Here is a 23791-nt window from a genome sequence, read left to right as displayed (position 1 = left end):
GAGAGAGAGATTTTTCACTTTTGTATATTATCTACTTGCTTTGGCAATGTTAACATATTTTTCCCATGCCAATAAAGCCCCTTGAATTGAATTGAGAGAGTGGGGGGGGGGGGGGGGGGGGCATCAGAGAGACCCTTTAACTGCTCTTAGCTCAAATGGGAGACAGGGAGAACTTTTATTCAAGCTCTCATTGCTACAATTCATCACATAGACTGCCCAGCTACAAATAATACTGAGACCATCGTTCTGGGGCTCTTTCACTCTAATTAATTAACTGTCTGTCTGTCTGTCTGTGTGTCTGTCTGTCTGTCTGTGTTTTCAGTCTGTGGCCTCCCTTACCTGATCGCATGCTTCCCAACATGGTGAGAGCTCCTCAGCATGGTGGCAGCAGGAGGAATCTGTGGAGGAAAAACACAGACAGACAGAGAGAGAGAGGGGGGGGGACAGATAGAGCAAGAGAGGGGGAGAGAGAGGGGGGGACAGATAGAGCAAGAGAGGGGAGGAGAGAGAGAGAGAGGGGGGGACAGATAGAGAGAGAGAGGGGGGGGGGGACAGATAGAGCAAGAGAGGGGGAGAGAGAGGGGGGGGACAGATAGAGCAAGAGAGGGGAGAGAGAGAGAGAGGGGGACAGAGAGAGAGAGAGGGGGGGGACAGATAGAGCAAGAGAGGGGGAGAGAGAGGGGGGGGGGACAGATAGAGAGAGAGAGAGGGGGGGACAGATAGAGCAAGAGAGGGGGAGAGAGAGAGGGGGGACAGATAGAGAGAGAGAGAGGGGGGGGGACAGATAGAGCAAGAGAGGGGGAGAGAGAGGGGGGGGACAGATAGAGCAAGAGAGGGGGAGAGAGAGAGGGGGGGGGACAGATAGAGCAAGAGAGGGGGGAGAGAGAGAGGGGGGGGACAGATAGAGAGAGAGAGAGGGGGGGACAGATAGAGCAAGAGAGGGAGAGAGAGAGAGGGGGGGGGACAGATATAGAGAGAGAGGGGGGGGACAGATAGAGCAAGAGAGGGGGAGAGAGAGGGGGGGACAGATAGAGCAAGAGAGGGGGAGAGAGAGGGGGGACAGATAGAGCAAGAGAGGGGGAGAGAGAGAGGGGGGACAGATAGAGAGAGGGGGGGACAGATAGAGCAAGAGAGGGGGAGAGAGAGATGGGGGGACAGATAGAGCAAGAGAGGGGGAGAGAGAGGGGACAGATAGAGTAAGAGAGGGGGAGAGAGAGGGGGGGACAGATAGATCAAGAGAGGGGAGAGAGAGGGGGGGACAGATAGAGCAAGAGAGGGGGAGAGAGAGGGGGGGACAGATAGAGCAAGAGAGGGGGAGAGAGAGGGGGGACAGATAGAGCAAGAGAGGGGGAGAGAGAGAGGGGGGGACAGATAGAGAGAGGGGGGGGACAGATAGAGCAAGAGAGGGGGAGAGAGGGGGGGACAGATAGAGCAAGAGAGGGGGAGAGAGAGGGGGGGACAGATAGAGCAAGAGAGGGGGAGAGAGAGGGGGGACAGATAGAGCAAGAGAGGGGAGAGAGAGGGGGGGACAGATAGAGCAAGAGAGGGGAGAGAGAGGGGGGGACAGATAGAGCAAGAGAGGGGGAGAGAGAGGGAGGGGGGGACAGATAGAGCAAGAGAGGGGGAGAGAGAGGGGGGGTGAGAGAGGAGTAAAAGGCACTGCATGGTCAAACTGACATCTGCATTGGTCGTACAGCATTTACGGTGACATGGCCTCTGCAGACGTCAGGACATCCACACTTCTTGCGCTTTGCGGAGGTGTTGTCAAAAAAGTTGTCAAGGTAGTGAGTTTGTGTCTATACAGGACCTCCCACCCTCACCTACGTCAACCAATCATGTCAATGCGGAACTATACAAAGCCCTCTACATTGTTGCAAAATTGCGGTATGGAGCTCGATTTGGCCTTTGCAGGCCTCTGGAAGCTCCGCAATCTTGCCTATGCCGTTCTGTACCATCACTCATTCATATATCTTTATGTACATATTCTTTATCCCTTTACAGTTGTGTGTATAAGGTAGTAGTTGTGGAATTGTTAGGTTAGATTACTCGTTGGTTATTACTGCATTGTCGGAACTAGAAGCACAAGCATTTCGCTACACTCGCATTAACATCTGCTAACCATGTGTTTGTGACAAATAACATTTGATTTGATTTGATATGGAATCATGAAGTAACCAAAAAAGTGTTGAACAAATCAAAATATATTTAATATTTGAGATTCTTCAAATAGCCACCCTGTCACGACTCCGACCGAAGGACACTCCCCTTCCCGTTCGGGTGGCACTCGGCGGTCGTCGTCGCCGGCCTACTAGCTGCCACTGATTATTTCCTCCCCCTCCTTATGTGTTGATTGTGTGCACCTCTTTTGAGTTAGGTAGTAAGGCTTTATTAGTCAGCCGGCCCGCCTGGTTCCTTGTGCAGGATTAATTATTGTGACCATCTGTTTGGTGTACTTGTGTGCACGTCTATGGGTTTTGTGTTTTCCCATTTTGTGGGTTTTTTCTGGACAGTTTAAGTCCCCCTGTTTGGGGCATTTGTTTGTTCATAACGCCCTGTGTTTTCGTGAGGGATGGCTTATGTTTGCCTTTTCTCTGTGCATTAAAATAGCACTCCCCTGAACTCTCTGCTTCCTGCGCCTGACTCCTCACCCACTACACTCAGACCGTTACACACCCTTTGCCTTGATGACAGCTTTGCACACTCTTGGCATTCTCTCAACCAGCTTCATGAGGTAGTCACCTGGAATGCATTTCAATTAACAGGTGTGCCTTGTAAAGTTGGAATTTCTTTCCTTCCCAATGCATTTGAGCCAATCATTTGTGTTGTGACAAGGTAGGGTTGGTATACAGAAGATAGCCCTAAATACCAACTCCCTATTTTAGCAAGAACAGTTCAAATAAGTAAAGAGAAATCCATCTTTACTAGAAGACATAAAGGTCAGTCAACGACAAACATGTCAAGAACTTTAAAAGTTTCTTTAAGTGCAGTTGCAAAGACTATCAAGAGCTATGATAAAACTGTCTCTCATGAGGACCGCCACAGGAAAGGAAGACCCAGAGTTACCTCTGCCGCAGAGGATAAGTTCATTAGAGTTACCAGCCTCAGAAATTATAGCCCAAATAAATGCTTCACAGAGTTCAAGTAACAGACACATCTCAACATCAACTGTTCAGAGGAGAATGAAGGACTAAAGGACACCAATAATAAGAAGAGACTTGCTTGGGACAAGAAACAAGATGGACATTATACCAGTGGAAATCTGTCCTTTGGTCTTAGGCATGCTGCAAGGAAGCATGAGGACTGCAGATGTGGCCAGGGCAATAAATTGCAATGTCCGTACTGTGAGACGCCTAAGACAGCGATACAGGGAGACAGGACGGACAGCTGATCGTCCTCGCAGTGGCAGACCACGTGTAACAACACCTGCACAGGATCAGTACATCCGAACATTACACCTGCGGGACAGGTACAGGATGGCAACAACAACTGCCTGAGGTACATCAAGAACGCACAATCCCTCCATCAGTGCTCAGACTGTCCACAATAGGCTGAGAGAGGCTGGACTGAGGGCTTGTAGGCCTGTTGTAAGGCAGGTCCTCACCAGACATCACCGGCAACAACGTCGCCTAAGGGCACAAACCCCCCCATCGCTGGACCAGACAGATGCCAGCTGAGAAACGCTGTTTGCCTGTCTGTCTCGTCCCGACTCGTGACACGTTCATTACTATGAGACAGCTGGAGATCAAATTTGAATATCGAAACAATGTTGCAAATGTCGGAGAGACAGACAGAAAGGTTTTAAACAAATCTCCACTGTTGGAAACTAAACGTTAGTCTAAAAGAAATGTGAGATAATGTCTAGATGCTTTTTAAAATGGAGATCAAGTTTATACATTGCCTGGCTGGGCTGATGAGACAGTGAATTGCACAGTCAGATGGAACAGAGTAAATAGGCAATTTAATGTCATAGATTTAGCCGGTGGTAATTTGTGGAATAGACACCGGCTGGAATGCGGTTTTTACAAATTACCATTCAGGATTAGACCCACCCGTTGCATAAGATAGAAATAGGAAACATAGAAAGTCGGTAGCCTATAATTAAGACATTTGAGAGTACCCAACCCTGCAAGTTAAAAGGATGTATTATTTAAATACTGCATAATGGCACAGCATTTTATCAACTTCACTGCTTCAGTTTGTTGCCATATGACTGGTTTCACATTTTTCTCCAGTGATTATAAGGTCAAATATATCTAAAACAAGTGTCATTATTTATATTTACAATCCCCTTGTTCATGACTCATTTACCTAGCTCTTATCAAGTTGTAAATTACAGTGCATGGAGAATGGTGTTTCTATCGGAAAACATAAAGTAGATGCTTCTTCCTCTTGGAACCGACCGGTAGGTTCGCTAGACTTTTAAAACATATTTGTTTTATTCTTATATACTGTATATATTTTGTTTGTTAAAACTACAATACCATATAAACAATACAAATGGCCGTTCCCATGGGTGCTCTGGTCAGTGGGTGCTCTGGTCAGTGGGTGCTCTGGTCAGAGGGTGTGTTCTGGTCAGTGGGTGCTCTGGTCAGTGGGTGCTCTGGTCAGTGGGTGCTCTGGTCAGAGGGTGTGTTCTGGTCAGTGGGTGCTCTGGTCAGAGGGTGTGTTCTGGTCAGTGGGTGCTCTGGTCAGTGGGTGCTCTGGTCAGTGGGTGCTCTGGTCAGAGGGTGTGTTCTGGTCAGTGGATGCTCTGGTCAGTGGGTGCTATGGTCAGTGGGTGCTCTGGTCAGTGGGTGCTCTGGTCAGTGGGTGCTCTGGTCAGAGGGTGTGTTCTGGTCAGTGGATGCTCTGGTCAGTGGGTGCTCTGGTCAGTGGGTGCTCTGGTCAGTGGGTGCTCTGGTCAGTGGGTGCTCTGGTCAGAGGGTGTGTTCTGGTCAGTGGATGCTCTGGTCAGTGGGTGCTCTGGTCAGTGGGTGCTCTGGTCAGAGGGTGTGTTCTGGTCAGTGGATGCTCTGGTCAGTGGGTGCTCTGGTCAGTGGGTGCTCTGGTCAGTGGATGCTCTGGTCAGTGGATGCTCTGGTCAGTGGGTGCTCTGGTCAGTGGATGCTCTGGTCAGTGGATGCTCTGGTCAGTGGGTGCTCTGGTCAGTGGGTGCTCTGGTCAGTGGGTGCTCTGGTATTCCAAATATTCCTGAATACAAACATTATTTTTGAGGCAAATCCAACACAACACATCACTGAGTACCACTCCTCATATTTTCAAGGATAAAATGTTCAATATTTTCAAGGATAAAAATAAATGGAATGGACCTAAGCACAGGCAAAAACCCTAGAGGAAATCCTGGTTCAGTCTGCTTTCCAACAGACACCGGGAGACAAATTCACCTTTCAGCAGGACAATAACCTTAAACACAAGGCCACATCTACACTGGAGTTGCTTACCAAGACATTGAATGTTCCTGAGTGGCCGAGTTACAGTTTTGACTTAAATCGACTTGAAATTCTGTGGCAAGACCTGAAAATGATTGTCTAGCAATGATGAACAACCAACTTGACAGAGCTTGAACATTTTTAAAAGAACAATTTGCAAATATTGTACAACCTAGGTGTGCAAAGCTCTTAAGAGACTTACCCAGAAAGACTCACAGCTGTAATCGCTGCCAAATGTGATAGTAACATTGATTGACTTAGGGGTGTGAACACTTATGTAAATGAGATATTTCTGTATTTAATATTTAATACATTTACCATAATATCTCAAATCATATTTTCACTTTGTCATTATGGGGTATTGTGATGTCATTATGGGGTATTGTGATGTCATTATGGGGTATTGTGTGTAGATGGGTGACCAAAACATAACAGAAAGCATAGTGCGTTACGCCTGCATGTTAGTGTGTAAGAGAGAGAGTATATAGATATTTATTTGTGTGCCTATGTATGCATGTGTATGTGTGAGAGAGTGAGAGGGTGAGAGAGTGAGAGGGTGAGAGAGTGAGACAGAGAGACAGAGAGACAGAGAGACAGAGAGACAGAGAGAGAGAGAGAGAGAGAGAGAGAGAGAGAGAGAGAGAGAGAGAGAGAATGAGAGAGAGAGAGAGAGAGAGAGAGTGAGAGGGTGAGAGAGAGAGAGAAATCGACAGAGAGAGATAGAGAGTGAGAGTGAGAGCGCAGGCGCGCGCGAGAGAGGGAGAGTGTCTAACTGCATCAGTGTTCTCTCTGCGTAGCCTACCACAAAACAATTGTCAGTCTCATTGTTGTTGTTCTGAGGTGAGAGAGCCTGTTTGATAGGCTACACTAAACAAAAGCAGTTATCATGTTGCTACGATGGTTTCCATTGGCTTGTAACATCACTATATTCATTAGGAGGCTATAAAGGCCTGTGAGTAAACACAAAGTCCCAGCGTGACACACACCAAAGAGGAAGACATGAATGTTACGAGGGGCGCTTGGCTAACAGCTTAGCGCCAAACCGCACCACAAAGAGGAAGACATGAATGTTACGAGGGGCGCTTGGCTAACAGCTTAGCGCCAAACCGCACCACAAAGAGGAAGACATGAATGTTACGAGGGGCGCTTGGCTAACAGCTTAGCGCCAAACCGCACCACAAAGAGGAAGACATGAATGTTAAGAGGGGCGCTTGGCTAACAACTTAGCGCCAAACCGCACCACAAAGAGGAAGACATGAATGTTACGAGGGGCGCTTGGCTAACAGCTTAGCGCCAAACCGCACCACAAAGAGGAAGACATGAATGTTACGAGGGGCGCTTGGCTAACAGCTTAGCGCCAAACCGCACCACAAAGAGGAAGACATGAATGTTACGAGGGGCGCTTGGCTAACAGCTTAGCGCCAAACCGCACCACAAAGAGGAAGACATGAATGTTACGAGGGGCGCTTGGCTAACAGCTTAGCGCCAAACCGCACCACAAACAAACCAGGCCCAGGCCTGATTCATGTTGGTTTAAACTCACTAGACACTAAAAACAAATGGTTCTATTTGGCACCAACAAGGGTTCCTCTATCATTACAACCATTTTGGGGGCTATATAGACTTTTTAAAACATTCTAGAATGGTACTTCTAGAATTTCTCAATCAAAAAGTTTCTACAGATGACCTTATAAAGAACTATACAGGTAAAAAAAATCCTGGTTATCCATATTATATTGTATATCATTTTTATTATTGTGTTAATTGACAAGTTGAATCAGGTGCGCTGGCTCTGGAACGGCTGTGGGTCCCTAAGGAGAGAATTGGGAACCACTGATTCATAGTGATGGGAAACTGAGGCTATCTGAAGGCTTTGGAGCTTTCACCAAACTGTGCTGAAAAAACGCTTCATTACTCGGAGCTTCATTATCCTCTCACAATGCACATTAGTGACATCTGCTGGTCAATAAATAGCGGCGAGTGATTCTCAGATAGATTTTATTTCTTCTGTTTTCATCAAAACTCTGTGGCACAGAGGTAAGTCGCTGTCTTTAGTAGCCTATAATCATCATACATCATACTTGTCTTTTTTGCCTTCAAGTTTATTCTTTTTCACAAACTGAATCTGTGGCATTGTTTAGGATGCTTAAACTCTTTTGGGATAGGGGGCAGCATTTTCAATTTTGGATGAATAACGTGCCCAGAGTGAACTGCCTCCTACTCAGTCCCAGATGCTAATATATGCATATTATTATTAGTATTGGATAGAAAACACTCTGAAGTTTCCAAAAATGTTTGAATGATGTCTGTGAGTATAACAGAACTCATATGGCAGGCGAAAACCTGAGAAAAATGCAACCAGGAAGTGGGACATACCGAATACACATTGAGATATGGATGTGGTTGCACTTCCTACGGCTTCCACTAGATGTCAACCGTCTTCAGAAACTTGAATGAGGATTCTACTATAAAGGAAGGGCTCATAAAGGAGTCCTCTGAGTCAGTGGTCTGGCACAGTAAAATCTGAGCGTTTTCTGTATTGTTGTCTAATGTTGTTTTGGCATATTATTCTGTTTTAATGTTACTCCTGAATCACTATGATCAATATAGTGCGGTAAAGTGGATTAGCGATGCAGTGGTCTTGGACAGAGATAGTCTGTCATTGGAGGAAGAACTCTGTCCTTTTCATTTAATTTTTTATTTAACCAGGTAGGCCAGTTGAGAACAAGTTCTCATTTATAACTGCGACCCGGCCAAGATAAAGCAAAGCAGTGCGATAAAAACAACAACAACTCTCCAGCCACTCTCGACCTAAGGGCCCCTTTTAGTGATTCAGAGTGCTAGGCGTCTCAAACACTCTCTCTCGCTATCTCCCTGACTTGCCTTCTCTCTATCTCCCTCTCTCTCAATCGATCTCCCTCTCTCTCTCTCCACCTCTTTCTCTGTGAATCTTGTCATAGTGAACCCGTTAACATGTGCTAGCACTTTGAGCTAGCCCTGCTACCGTGCCCCTGTTTTCAGTGGAATAGTAATAATGCCACACAACCCACATCAAAGGAATCCCCCTCGTTAAGCCCCTCCCCCCAAACGCTCTCTCTCTCTCTCAGTACACACACTTACCCCACCCCTATTTTAATGCACCACTCCCACGCTAACTTAACCAACCAGCCCCCCCCTTCGGATCAGTCCCTCTGGACCCATCACACAGAAGGGGAAGGCAGCCTCCCTGCCTCCCCCGTCACCTCCCGCCTGCTCCTCAAACTACTACACACGGAAGTTGTTTGCAGCAAAGGGAACAAACATATTAACCCAGCTTCCCTCTCTTGCGTGAGTTACGCGAAAAGGCAGCATTTGACATCCAGAGATTTGGATAGACTTGGATATATTTGGATAGAGAAAGATAGAGAGAGAAAAGGAACTGGCCGGGAATTAAGGCAAAAAAAATGAAAAGGGTCGGCACTTAACATCCCCTGCAAAGCTGATCAAACACGAATGAGAAGCAGAAAAAGGGAGGGAGGGACAGTTTACAATATGGGGCCGTGGAACCCTGTGGCCCCGTGGCTTCCACACGGAGGGAGCAGCCACAACGGAGGGAGCAGCCACACGGAGGGAGCAGCCACAACGGAGGGAGCAGCCACAACGGAGGGAGCAGCCACACGGAGGGAGCAGCCACAACGGAGGGAGCAGCCACAACGGAGGGAGCAGCCACACGGAGGGAGCAGCCACAACGGAGGGAGCAGCCACAACGGAGGGAGCAGCCACACGGAGGGAGCAGCCACAACGGAGGGAGCAGCCACAACGGAGGGAGCAGCCACAACGGAGGGAGCAGCCACAACGGAGGGAGCAGCCACACGGAGGGAGCAGCCACAACGGAGGGAGCAGCCACAACGGAGGGAGCAGCCACAACGGAGGGAGCAGCCACAACGGGGGGAGAAGCCACAACGGAGGGAGCAGCCACAACGGAGGGAGCAGCCACAACGGAGGGAGCAGCCACACGGAGGGAGCAGCCACAACAGCCTCTGGATTCCATTCTGGCCCGACTGACGTTGTGTTGTGGTAAGGAAGAACAGGCCTCTGCTCCCTGACTCCATGGGTTCACTGGGCACCCTGGCTCCGTGTGTGTCTGTGACTCTGTGTGTCTGTGACTCTGTGTCCTCCCCAGTCCAGGAGAGGAGAGGAAAGAGGGGAAATAGACAGTGGAGGAGTGTTACCCATTTCCTGTCTCAACTTCCTGTCTCAACTGACTCACAGCCAGAGATGCTATTCCCAGAGAAGAGGAGATGGGGGGGGGGGGGGTTGTAAACATGTAAACATGGCAAATCTTTTTGGACAGAGGGAAGAGGTGATAAGAGAGAATGGAAGAGAATCTAGCAAGCTTCCAGAGGGAGAGGAGGGAGGCAGGATGTGCTGTATAGGGCAGGGACGGACATCCACCGACCGCTAGCAGCCTAGAAGCACCAGCCGGAAGGAAGGGGCCGAGCCTCAGCCGATCCGCTCAGAGCAGCCCTGCTGTAGCCTGTACTGTGGCGTCCGCCAGGCAGCACTACTCTTTCTAAACGAGCTGCCATTTTAAATGACACAACTGACATGATGCAGCGGATTGTTTAGCCTCCAGTCCTCCTCCCGTACCCGTATGGACGTTCGCCTGACCCCTTTGTGCTCCAAGCCCCAGAGAGAGAGGAACGCGAGACATTCAGACGAGGCCCCAAAAAAAAGACCCATTGCCAACGGCAGGCAGTTGATAAAAGCCATGGCAACGGCACTAGTTCTGCTCCAGCATTGTTGTGCTTTCTCTTTTTTGAGACCTTGTGACCTTTGTTTACATTGGGATGTTTCCATAGGGATGTTTCCATTGGGATGTTTCCATTGGGATGTTTCCATTGGGATGTTTCCATTGGGATGTTTCCATTGGGATGTTTCCATTGGGATGTTTCCATAGGGATGTTTCCTTTGGGGATGTTTCCTTTGGGATGTTTCCTTTGGGATGTTTCCATAGGGATGTTTCCATTGGGATGTTTCCTTTGGGATGTTTCCATTGGGATGTTTCCATTGGGATGTTTCCATTGGGATGTTTCCATATGGATGTTTCCTTTGGGGATGTTTCCTTTGGGATGTTTCCTTTGGGATGTTTCCATAGGGATGTTTCCATTGGGATGTTTCCTTTGGGATGTTTCCATTGGGATGTTTCCATAGGGATGTTTCCATTGGGATGTTTCCATAGGGATGTTTCCATTGGGATGTTTCCTTTGGGGATGTTTCCTTTGGGGATGTTTCCTTTGGGATGTTTCCTTTGGGATGTTTCCTTTGGGATGTTTCCATTGGGATGTTTCCTTTGGGATGTTTCCATTGGGATGTTTCCTTTGGGATGTTTCCATTCAGATGTTTCCATTGGGATGTTTCCTTTGGGATGTTTCCTTTGGGGATGTTTTCTTTGGGATGTTTCCTTTGGGATGTTTCCTTTGGGGATGTTTCCTTTGGGATGTTTCCTTTGGGGATGTTTCCTTTGGGATGTTTCCATCGGGATGTTTCCATTGGGATGTTTCCATTGGGATGTTTCCATTGGGATGAATGGGACCATTACAAATCAAAACCAGATAGTGTTCAAAGATAGATGGGAGGGGTTGAGGGGAGCAGAAGGGTGGGACTAAAACAAATTGAAAAACATAACTCATGTAAAATATACCGTGTCCGTAAAAGGCATATAGTATGTAAAAGCTGAACGTAGAAGCATAAGTATTGTTCTCCATTATTTTACTTCAATTAGGGGAGGGGGTTAGGGAGGAAAAAAATAAGGAAAAACATGTATTTAAAAATATATATTTGATATGGGGGATTGGAATTGATGCAGACAATTACATTGATAGAAGTATTACAGACTCAGACAGGGTTGAAAATGTCAGTTAAGGCCTCCCGGGTGGCGCAGTGGTTAAGGGCACTGTACTGCAGCGCCAGCTGTGCCACCAGAGACTCTGGGTTCGCGCCCAGGCTCTGTTGTAACCGGCCACGACCGGGAGGACCGTGGGGCGACGCACAATTGTCCTAGCGTCATCCGGGTTAGGGAGGGTTTGGCCGGTAGGGAAATCCTTGTCTCATCGCGCACCAGCGACTCCTGTGGCGGGCCGGGCGCAGTGCGCTAACCAAACTTGCCAGGTGCACGGTGTTTCCTCCGACACACTTCCGGGTTGGATGCACGCTGTGTTAAGAAGCAGTTGGCTTCCGGTTGGATGGCACTGTGTTAAGAAGCAGTGCGTCTTGGTTGGGTTGTGTATTGGAGGAAGCATGACTTTCAACCTTCGTCTCTCCCGAGCCCATACGGGAGTTGTAGCGATGAGACAAGATAGCTAATAAAGTAGCTACTAAACAATTGGATACCATGAAATAGGGGAGAAAAATGGGTAAAAAAAAATAAAAAAATATTCAGTTAAGACACTTGCCAGCTGGTCAGCACAGTGTACACGTACAGGTAATCCGTCTAGCCCTGCGGCCTTATGAATGTTGACCTGTTTGAAGATCTTACGCACATCGGCTGCGAAATACGTGATCACACAGTCGTCTGTAACAGCTGATGCTCTCATGCATGTTACAGTGTTATTTCCCTCGAAGCGAGCATAGAAGCTATTTAGCTCGTCTGGTAGGGTCGTGTCACTGGGCAGCTCTCGGCTGGGCTTCCCTTTGTAGTTCATAATAGTTTGCATGGCCTGCCACATCCGACGAGTGTCGGAGCCGTTGTAGTACGATTTGAGTTCGATACGATACATGATTCCATATGTGTTATTTCATCATTTTGATGTCTTAACCCTGGAATGAGTAGGTGTGTCCAAACTTTTGACTGGTACTGTAAGTATTCAGACCCTTTGCTATGAGACTCGAAGTTGAGTTTCCAATTATCATCCTTGAGATGTTTATACAACTTGATTGGAGTCCACCTTTGGTAAATTCAAATGATTGGACATGATTTGGACAGTAGCGTCCATCATTCTTCAATAGAAGGAGTTTGGAACCTTCAAGACTCTTCTTTGAGCTGGCCACCCTGCCAAACTGAGCAATAGGGGGAGAACCTGATAGAGGAATTCTATAGCTCTGTCAGAGTGACTAAGGAGATAGGAGAACCTTCCAGAAGCACAACCATTTCTGCAGCACTCCACCAATCAGGCCTTTATGGTAGAGTGGCCAGACAGAAGCCACTCCTCAGTAAAAGGCACATGACAGCACGCTTGGAGTTTGTCAACAGGCACTTAAAGGACTCTCAGACCATGAGAAACAAGATTCTCTGGTCTGAGGAAACCAAGATTGAACTCATTGGCCTGAATGCCAAGCGTCACGTCTGGTGGAAATCTGGCACCATCCATACAGTGAAGCATGGTGGTGGCAGCATCATGATGTGGAGATGTTTTTCAGCGGCAGGGACTGGGAGATTAGTTAGGATCAAGGGAAAGATCCCATCTCATATGTATATACTGTACTCTATACTATTCTACTGTATCTTAGTCCAATGCTGCTCTGACATATATGTATATATATTCTTAATCCTGTCCTTACTTAGATTTACGTGCATTTTGGCTATATGTTGTGAAACTGTTAGATATCACTTGTTAGATATTACTGCACTGTCGGAGCTAGAAGCACAAGCATTTCACCACACCCGCAATAACATCTGCTAAACACATGTATGTGAGCAATAAAAATGTATTTAAATTTGACACACACACACACACACACACACACACACACACACACACACACACACACACACACACACACAGTTATCTTCAACTCCAGGAGATAACGGATGAGTTGGTTTGGGGTGGTAGGGTGGGTAATCAGGAGGACAGAGGGGACCCACATGCTCCCTCATCTGGGATGAGTTGGTCTGGGGCGGTAGGGTGGGTAACCATGGTCTCTCATCTGGGATGAGTTGGTATGGGGTGGTAGGGTGGGTAGTAGGGTGGGTAATCAGGGTTCCTCATCTGGGATGAGTTGGTTTGGGGCAGTAGGGTGGGTAGTAGGGTGGGTAATCAGGGTTCCTCATCTGGGATGAGTTGGTTTGGGTGGTAGGGTGGGTAATCAGTGTTCCTCATCTGGGATGAGTTGGTTTGGGGTGGTAGGGTGGGTAGTAGGGTGGGTAATCAGGGTTCCTCATCTGGGATGAGTTGGTTTGGGGCGGTAGGGTGGGTAGTAGGGTGGGTAATCAGGGGTCCTCATCTGGGATGAGTTGGTTTGGGTGGTAGGAAGGGTAATCAGTGTTCCTCATCTGGGATGAGTTGGTTTGGGTGGTAGGGTGGGTAACCATGGTCCCTCATCTGGGATGAGTTGGTTTGGGGTGGTAGGGTGGGTAATCAGTGTTCCTCATCTGGGATGAGTTGGTTTGGGGTGGTAGGGTGGGTAATCAGGGGTCCTCATCTGGGATGAGTTGGTTTGGGGTGGTAGGGTGGGTAATCAGGGGTCGTCATCTGGGATGAGCTGGTTTGGGGTGGTAGGGTGGGTGATCAGGGGTCGTCATCTGGGATGAGCTGGTTTGGGGTGGTAGGGTGGGTAATCAGGGGTCCTCATCGAGGGCTAAAGAAACACAAAGGAAGGGGTGTGACTGTTGAAAAGTATTTGAAGGGGTGGTCATCTAGGTTGGGTGGGTGACAGACATGTAGCTAACTCTATGTTGTGGCAGGTTTAGGAGAGCTAGGGGGTCTAGTTTGGGAAAATCTGCTCTGTCCTTGTGTCCTCATGCTGGAAAGGCCTGAGAAGTGAACCCTTGACTGGTACTCAACAGGTCACTGGGACTGAGAAACATACTGCTGGCCATGCAGGCTGTGTGTGTGTGTGTGTGTGTGTGTGTGTGTGTGTGTGTGTGTGTGTGTGTGTGTGTGTGTGTGTGTGTGTGTGTGTGTGTGTGTGTGTGTGCGAAGGTTAATGTGAGAGAGAGAAAGTGTGTGCAGTACACCACGTTTCTCCTACAAACCCATCTGTCGGTGTGTGTGAAGTGTGCGATACTTCAGGTCCTTCTTCTCCCTGTGTGATGCCCTTTACTTCTCCTCAAATCAAAATCAAAGTTTATTTGTCACAGATTTGCAGATGTTATGGGGTGGGAATCGATCATGTCAGACACGCCGCTTTCTTCAGCGGGACGGAGACAAATCTGCCAAGGCATAGCCATCCCATTTCCTGTCTCGGCAACGGATATAAAAAAGGGAGATGTACCGTATGACTGTCCTGAAAGATCACAAGACTGAGCACTCATAGCAGATGCATACTGACATTCCAAGTATACAATGCACACACTGGTGGCTAATAACAAAGGCTTTAGAAGGAAGGATGAGAGGAAGGAGAGAGGAAGGAGAGAGGAAGGAGGGAGGAAGGAGAGAGGAAGGAGGGAGGAAGGAGATAGGAAGGAGAGAGTAAGGAGGGAGGAAGGACAGAGGGAGAAAGGAGAGAGGAAGGAGATAGGAAGGGGGAGTACGGAGGGAATAAGGAGAGAGGAAAGGGTAGTACGTAGGGAATAAGGAGAGAGGAAAGGGGAGGAAAAAGGGCATAAGAAGGGAAGAAGGAGGAGGAAGGAGAGAGGGAGGAGGGAGTGAGGAGGGAGGAAGGAGGGAGTGAGGAGGGAGGAAGGAGGGAGTGAGGAGGGAGGAAGGAGAGAGGGAGGAGAGAGGGAGGAGAGAGTGAGGAGGGAGGAAGGAGGGAGTGAGGAGGGAGGAAGGAGGGAGTGAGGAGAGAGGAAGGAGAGAGGGAGGAGAGAGGCAGTGAGGAGGGAGGAAGGAGGGAGGAAGGAGGGAGTGAGGAGGGAGGAAGGAGGGAGTGAGGAGAGAGGAAGGAGAGAGGGAGGAGAGAGGGAGGAAGGAGAGAGGGAGTGAGGAGGGAGGAAGGAGAGAGGGAGGAGGGAGTGAGGAGGGAGGAGGGAGGAAGGAGGTAAACAGGTACTACAATAGTACAGTATTAGGGCCCACTGAGAAAATTACAAACCTCTGACCAAGAGTCATTTTGACAAATATGTAAAATATGTAGAATTAAACGCTGATAGACATGCAGTGTGAGACGTCCATCTTTAAGCCACTACAGCTACATTAACTAGTCTCACCCAGGCCTATAGATAGAGTTCAATTGACAATAACAATCCAATTGACATTCATGCCAGAATGTATGTCTTTAGGTGCCAACATGGCACCTGTAAAAAGTCCCCATTTGAAACGCTACCAAAGCCTGTATTGTATTTCTATGGCTCTGTTGCTCACCCAGGCCTCTGTAATGTGTGGGTGAGTACAGTAGCTATGTGGCCCTGTGCGGTTGGAGTAAAACCCCTCGGTCAACACCACCGATCTGTTTGATGCTGGAGTCTTGGCACCAGCCAGACTGAGACAGGCCAGTGTTGTGTCTGTCTTTCTCTTGTGGGCTGGCCGGGGCCGTGGTTGGTTCAGTTGCTTTATTCAGCTGTTTTCTTTGCTTAGCTTACTGTATGTATGGGCCTGTATTCACATAGCATCTCAGGATATGAGTGCTGATCTAGGATCAGTTTTGCCTTTTAGATCATAATAAACCTGATCTGAGATCAGCACTCTTGCTCGGAGATGTTTTGTGAATCCGGGTTCTGACAGTTGGAGTGTGTGTTGATGCTGGCCGGCCAAAGATGGCTGCATTTTTTGCTCACTACCTTCCTACGGTCCGATGAAAGTTGTTTCTAGGTTTTCTGTGGGCTTCAAACGAAATGGCAGCAGTGCTAGCCCTGGCTGAAACATATAGCTACCGGTGAAGAGTGGAATTTCAATACGCGGGCCCCAAAAACACGGCTCCACGTTTCCTGCCAGTCTGCTTCCTGCGTGGACACTCTTGTGGAGGTTGCCTTGTCTTGCTGACAGGTATATAAAATCGAGCACACAGCCATGCAATCACCATAGACAAACATTGGCAGTAGAATGGCCTTACTGAAGAGATCAGTGAATTTAAACTTGAAACCGTCATAGGATGCCACCTTTCCAACAAGTCAGTTCGTCAAATTTCTGCCTTGCTAGAATTGCCCCGGTCAACTGTAAGTGCTGTTATTGTGGAAACATCTAGGAGCAACAACGGCTCAGCCACGAAGTGGTAGGCCACACAAGCTGACAGAACGGGACCCCAAAGCGCTGAAGCTCGTAGCGTGTAAAAAATAATCTGTCCTCGGTTGCAACACTCACGACTGAGTTCCAAACTGCCTCTAGAAACAATGTCAGGAGCTTCATGAAATGGGTTTCCATGGCCGAGCAGCCGCACACAAGCCTAAGATCGCTGCCAAGTGTAAAGCTGCCAAGTGTAAAGGAGTGGTGTAAAGCTCGCTTCCATTGTACTCTGGGGCAGTGAAAATGCGTTTTCTGGAATGATGAATCACGATCTGGTAGTCCGACGGACAAATCTGGGTTTGGTGGATGCCAGGAGAACGCTACCTGCCCAAAAACATAATGCAAACTGCTTCCAACTTTGTGGCAACAGTTTGGGGAAGGCCCTTTCCTGTTTCAGCATGACAATGCCCCCGTGCACCACGTGAGGTCCATACAGAAATGGTTTGTCGAGATCGGTGAGGAAAACTTGACTGGCCTGCACAGAGCCCTGACCTCAACCCCATCGAACACCTTTGGGATGAATTGGAACGCCGACTGCGAGCCAGGCCTAATTGCCCAACATCACCGACTGCGAGCCAGGCCTAATCGCCCAACATCACCGACTGACAGCCAGGCCTAATCGCCCAACATCACCGACTGACAGCCAGGCCTAATCGCCCAACATCACCGACTGACAGCCAGGCCTAATCGCCCAACATCACCAACTGACAGCCAGGCCTAATCGCCCAACATCACCGACTGACAGCCAGGCCTAATCGCCCAACATCACCGACTGCGAGCCAGGCCTAATCGCCCAACATCAGTGCCCGACCTCACTATGTGGCTGAACGGAAGCAAGTCCTGCAGCAATGTTCCAACATCTAGTGGAAAGCCTTCCCAGAAGAGTGGAGGCTGTTATAGCAGCAAAGAGGGGGGGGGGGGACCAACTCCATATTAATGGCCATGATTTTGGAATGAGACATCCTGTAGTGTATATGTATTGTATGCACATATACAGTACAGATGAAGTCAGAAGTTTACATACACTTCTGTTGGAGTTATAAAAAATTGTTTTTCAACCACTTCACAAATGTCTTGTTAACAAACTATAGTTATGGCAAGTCAGTTAGGTTATCTACTTTGTGCATGACACAAGTCATTTTTACAACAACTGTTTACAGACAGATTACTTCACTTATAACTCACTGTAATCACAATAACAGTGGGTCAAACGTTTACATACACTAAGTTGACTGTGTCTTTAAACAGCTTGGAAAATTCAAGGAAATGATGTCATGGCTTTAGAAGCATCTGATAGGCTAATTGACATCATTTGATTGGGGGTGTATCTGTGGATTTATTTCAAGGCCTACCTTCAAACTCGGTGCCTCTTTGCTTGACATCATGGGAAAATCTAAAGACATCAGCCAAGACCTCAGAAAAGAGGTAGACCTGTAGACCTCCACAAGTCTGGTTCATCATTGGGAGCAATTTCCAAATGCCTGAAGGTACCATGTTCATCTGTACAAACAATAGTACGCAAGTATAAACACCATGGGACCACGCAGCCGTCATGTCTAATGTCTCCTAGAGATGAACGTACTTTGCTGCAAAAATTCAAAATCAATCCCAGAACAACAGCAAAGGACCTTGTGAAGATGCTAGAGGAAACAAGTAAAAAAGTATCAATATCCACAGTAAAATGAGTCCTATATCAACATAACCTGAAAGGCCGCTCAGCAAGGAAGAAGCCACTGCTCCAAATCCGCCATTAAAAAAAGCCAGACTACGGTTTGCAACTGCACATGGGGACAAAGATCGTACTTTTGGAGAAATGTCCTCTGGTCTGAGGACAAAAGAGAACTGTTTGGCCATAATGACCATCGTTATGTTTGGAGGAAAAAGGGGAAGGCTTGCAAGCCAAAGAACACCATCCCAACCGTGAAGCACGGGGATGGCAGCATCATGTTGTGGGGGTGCTTTGCTGCAGGAGGGACTGGTGCACTTCACAAAATAGATGGCGTCATGAGGAAGGAAAATTACGTGGATATATTGAAGCAACATCTCAAGACATCAGTCAGGATGTCAAAGCTTGGTCGCAAATGGGTCTTCCAAATGGACAAATGACCCCAAGCGTACTTCCAAAGTTGTGGCAAAATGGCTTAAGGACAACAAAGTCAAGGTATTGGAATGGCCATCACAAAGCCCAGACCTCAATCCTATAGAAAAGGTGTGGGAAGAACTGAAAAAGTGTGTGCGAGCAAGGAAGCCTACAAACCTGACTCAGTTACACCAGCTCTGTCAGGAGGAATTGGCCAAAATTCACCTAACTTATTGTGGGAAGCTTGTGGAAGCCTACCTGAAGCGTTTGACCCAAGTTAAACCATTTAAAGGCAATGCTACCAAATACTAATTGAGTGTATGTAAACTTCTGACCCACTGGGAATGTGATGAAAGAAATAAAAGCTGAAATAAATCATTCTTTCTACTATTATTCTGACATTTCACATTCTTAAAATAAAGTGGTGATCCTAACTGACCTAAAACAGGGAATATTTACTAGGATTAAATGTCAGGAATTGTGAAAAACTGAGTTTAAATGTATTTGGCTGAGGCGTATGTAAACTTCCGACTTCAACTGTATGTATGTGGTGTGTAATAGGGCTAAGAGCAGCAGACTCCACTTATTCAAATCAACACATGAATGAATAGTGAATATTCATATTATCATTAGAACCCCTGATCCATGGAAGCCAAATTTTCTCATATCAGTGATTGATAAATAAACGTCCTTGTAATTATTCAACTGACTAATGCTAAAATTAGTGTATTTGATTCCCCTCATTGAAGTATCTTAACAGAGTAACTGCAAAATAGACAAACAACGGTCAAATTACAACAAGAATGTGTGTTTATTACGCATGCTGGGCTGTCAAATTATTTGGCAACGGTCTGTGTCCCTCCATCACGCAAGATCAATAAGAAACCAGCTAAAGAGAATGTATTTGGGTTTTGAAAGCATGAAAGGCCATAAGTAGTTTCTTGCATCTATAAAAGTCTGTTCCATTGAAGAAAAAAATGTCTTCCCACAAAGTTCTAAATATATAAATGAAAGCTACATGATGGATGAAGTGCTAGATATCAAAAACCTAAGGCTTTGTCATTGCTAATGTCTTCCCCCAGCTGTTTTAAATGACATCTGTGAGGATTGAGAGACTCGTAAAACAACCAGGGGGAAGAGAGTGATATAGTGATGTGTCTCTGAGCTAAAATCAGATGGATGACTGATCCATAATCAGGGTCCAGTCTAAATCCATCAACTTCCATTTAGGAACCTCATAGCAACAAATAAGAAATACAGCAATTACCAATCACACTGCTCCTGGCACATTACAATCTTCAAAACCAAAACAACAGGCCTTCTACAGCTGCATTGCTTGCTGTTTGGGGTTTTAGGCTGGGATTCTGTACAAGCACTTTGTGACATCTGCTGATGTATAAATAGCTTTCTAAATACATTTGATTGATTTAATTTCTGATCTCCAAACATGGTGGTTCCTTAAATGGATACTTTGGGATTCGCAGTTTAAAGGGAGTTGCTAACCAGTGTTAGTATAATGACTGGAAGTCTAGGGCATCTGCTAGCATGCTAGCAGATACCCACAGATTTCCAGTTATTGCCATTGGCTTGCAAAACTACCTCTAACTTCCTTCCTACTGGACACAGAGACATAAAAATTGTATCCACAAGTTAATCTGACTCTTGGGAAGTAGATCATTTCCAAAATATCCTTTTAATGTTCAACCACGATTGATGACCCACTTTTTGGGTCATCAAACGCAGGTTCTGGAATTCAACAAACACAATCACAATGCTTTGAGCCACAACGCCCACCACAGCCCACAAGAATTCCTCCCAGACCCAACAGTAAGTGCTCCTATCCTTTTGGGAACAACAACATAATACATTTCTGTGCATGCATGCCTGACTTCACATTATCTACATAAGCACATAAAGTTTGGGCTATTCTACCATAACATGACAGGAGAAAACCTTAGTGACAGTGGTTCTGGCTAGGTAAAGACAGCCAGTGTGATCAGCAGGTCTATGTGTGCTCCGGGGCCCGGTTTCCCAAAAGCCATGGAACTTAGACTTACGAGAGTTTTAACAATGCATCGTAAAACTAAAGGCTGAAGATTTCACACCAATTTACCCCCCCCCCAAAAAAAAAGCAGTGTACTTGTCACAAAGGGACACTTAACTGTCTCGTTACAGGAGCTGTCCCGTGCTGAACATTATTCCAGAATATAGGCTAAAGAGTTTGTTGTAGCGCTTAAATTATTATTGCCTATTCAAAGTCATATATTTTTTTTACACAATGCAGTTTTCCCATCAAGAGAAGACATGTTTTCTAGTCTATTGTGTTTGTATTATATTGGCCATGTGTTCTGTATTCTAAGTGTTTGTATTATGTTAGCCATGTGTTCTGTATTCTAAGTGTTTGTATAATGTTAGCCATGTGTTCTGTATTCTAAGTGTTTGTATTATGTTAGCCATGTGTTCTGTATTCTAAGTGTTTGTATTATGTTAGCCATGTGTTCTGTATTCTAAGTATTTGTATTATGTTGGCCGTGTGTTCTGTATTCTAAGTGTTTGTATTATGTTAGCCATGTGTTATGTATTCTAAGTGTTTGTATTATGTTGGCCATGTGTTCTGTATTCTAAGTGTTTGTATAATGTTAGCCATGTGTTCTGTATTCTAATTGTTTGTATTATGTTGGCCATGTGTTCTGTATTCTAAGTGTTTGTATAATGTTAGCCATGTGTTCTGTATTCTAATTGTTTGTATTATGTTGGCCATGTGTTCTGTATTCTAAGTGTTTGTATAATGTTGGCCATGTGTTCTGTATTCTAATTGTTTGTATTATATTGGCCATGTGTTCTGTATTCTAAGTGTTTGTATTATGTTGGCCATGTGTTCTGTATTCTAAGTGTTTGTATAATGTTAGCCATGTGTTCTGTATTCTAATTGTTTGTATTATGTTGGCCATGTGTTCTGTATTCTAAGTGTTTGTATAATGTTAGCCATGTGTTCTGTATTCTAATTGTTTGTATTATGTTGGCCATGTGTTCTGTATTCTAAGTGTTTGTATAATGTTGGCCATGTGTTCTGTATTCTAATTGTTTGTATTATATTGGCCATGTGTTCTGTATTCTAAGTGTTTGTATTATGTTGGCCATGTGTTCTGTATTCTAAGTGTTTGTATAATGTTAGCCATGTGTTCTGTATTCTAAGTGTTTGTATAATGTTAGCCATGTGTTCTGTATTCTAAGTGTTTGTATAATGTTAGCCATGTGTTCTGTATTCTAAGTGTTTGTATAATGTTAGCCATGTGTTCTGTATTCTAAGTGTTTGTATAATGTTAGCCATGTGTTCTGTATTCTAAGTGTTTGTATAATGTTAGCCATGTGTTCTGTATTCTAAGTGTTTGTATAATGTTAGCCATGTGTTCTGTATTCTAAATGTTTGTATAATGTTAGCCATGTGTTCTGTATTCTAAGTGTTTGTATAATGTTAGCCATGTGTTCTGTATTCTAAGTGTTTGTATAATGTTAGCCATGTGTTCTGTATTCTAAGTGTTTGTATAATGTTAGCCATGTGTTCTGTATTCTAAGTGTTTGTATAATGTTAGCCATGTGTTCTGTATTCTAAGTGTTTGTATAATGTTAGCCATGTGTTCTGTATTCTAAGTGTTTGTATAATGTTGGCCATGTGTTCTGTATTCTAAGTGTTTGTATAATGTTAGCCATGTGTTCTGTATTCTAAGTGTTTGTATAATGTTAGCCATGTGTTCTGTATTCTAAGTGTTTGTATTATGTTGGCCATGTGTTCTGTATTCTGAATGTTTTTTTATTGGTATTTTGATTATGTAAATTATGCATTTCTTCAGTTTGGGTAAACATTGAACACGAATGAATAAAGCCAAAGTCAAAACAATTCAATAATTAAACAATTAAAATAAGTTAATCGACGTTGCCATATACCTAATATGTTGACCTTTAGATTATTAGTTAGGCTACAGAGAGTGTGAGCTTTGAGATAATAGTAGCCTTGGTATGAACATTGAAGCAGTTCAGATGTAGCCTAATGGTTTAATACTAGGTAGTTCTATCATTGCACATACATGAAAGTGAGGTCAATATTCAGGCTAATAATTTAGCTTTAATATAATTCGGTTATCAAGTTTTCATAAAACAAATTGAGCTTCGCTTGTTAATAACATTGCAAACATTTTAGGCTATTTATAGTCGACTTCGACTATCACAGATACTCATATGTTTAGCAGATATTTTCCGTGTGGAAAGTGACTCGGGAGTGTAAATGGGGATCTAACGACTCACTGAGCTGTTCTACGAGAGGTCTGAGGCAGGCGTTAAGACTACGAGCAATTTTAACTGCGACGTTAAAGATGCACTATACAGAAATTGCTCCACCATTTTCTGGTTGCAAACAATCTAATAGTTTGCCTAATTTCAGTTAATGTGACAAAACAAGCAAGTGTAGTGTAGAGAATCATAGTACCCTCTACACCGCTGTGACACCAAAAATACTGTTTTCCCGCTGTTTGAAGCTGAAACCGAAAGTAAAAGACGCAAAAACTCAACTTTAAAAAAATTGGGATTCATGGAAATAGTACACATTAGAGGTCGACCAATCGGCATGGCCGATTAATTAGGGCCGATTTCAAGTTTTCATAACAAATCGGTAATCGGCATTTTTGGTCGCTGATTACATTGCAATCCACAAGGAGACTGCGTGGCAGGCTGACCAACTGTTACGCGAGTGCCGCAAGGAGCCAAGGTAAAATGCTAGCTAGCATTAAACTTATCTTATAAAAAACAATCAATCTTCACATAATCACTAGTTAACTATACATGGTTGATGATATTACTAGGTTAACTAGCTTGTCCTGCGTTGCATATAATCAATGCGGTGCCTGTTAATTTATCAAAAGCACATTCGCGAAAAAATGCACAATCGTTGCAGCACCAATGAACCTAACCATAAACACCAATGCCTTTCTTAAAATCAATACACAAGTATATATTTTTAAACCTGCATATATTGTTAAGAAATATTAACTTAGGCAATATTAACTAGGGTCACTTCTCTTGCATTCAGTGTCAGCAGAGTCAGGGTATATGCAGCAGTTTGGGCCGCCTGGCTCGTTGCGAACTTGTGTGAAGACCATTTCTTACCAACAAAGACTGTAATTAATTTGCCAGAATTTTACGTAATT

The 23791-nt window shown here is 45.4% G+C and overlaps 1 protein-coding gene across 1 annotated transcript in view; it reads right to left on the bottom strand.

The window, feature by feature from the left end:
• The window catches only part of LOC109880010 (reversion-inducing cysteine-rich protein with Kazal motifs-like), a 90955-nt gene that overhangs the window by 60991 nt on the left and 6173 nt on the right, over positions 1–23791 (bottom strand). The window contains exon 2 of the mRNA XM_031796852.1: positions 340–398. Coding sequence (XP_031652712.1) covers positions 340–398 — 59 coding nt within the window. The remainder of the gene's footprint in view (positions 1–339; positions 399–23791) is intronic.

This window comes from Oncorhynchus kisutch, linkage group LG18, assembly GCF_002021735.2.
Source record: "Oncorhynchus kisutch isolate 150728-3 linkage group LG18, Okis_V2, whole genome shotgun sequence".
NCBI lineage: Eukaryota > Metazoa > Chordata > Actinopteri > Salmoniformes > Salmonidae > Oncorhynchus > Oncorhynchus kisutch.
This window is presented reverse-complemented; position numbering and strand designations above follow the sequence as displayed.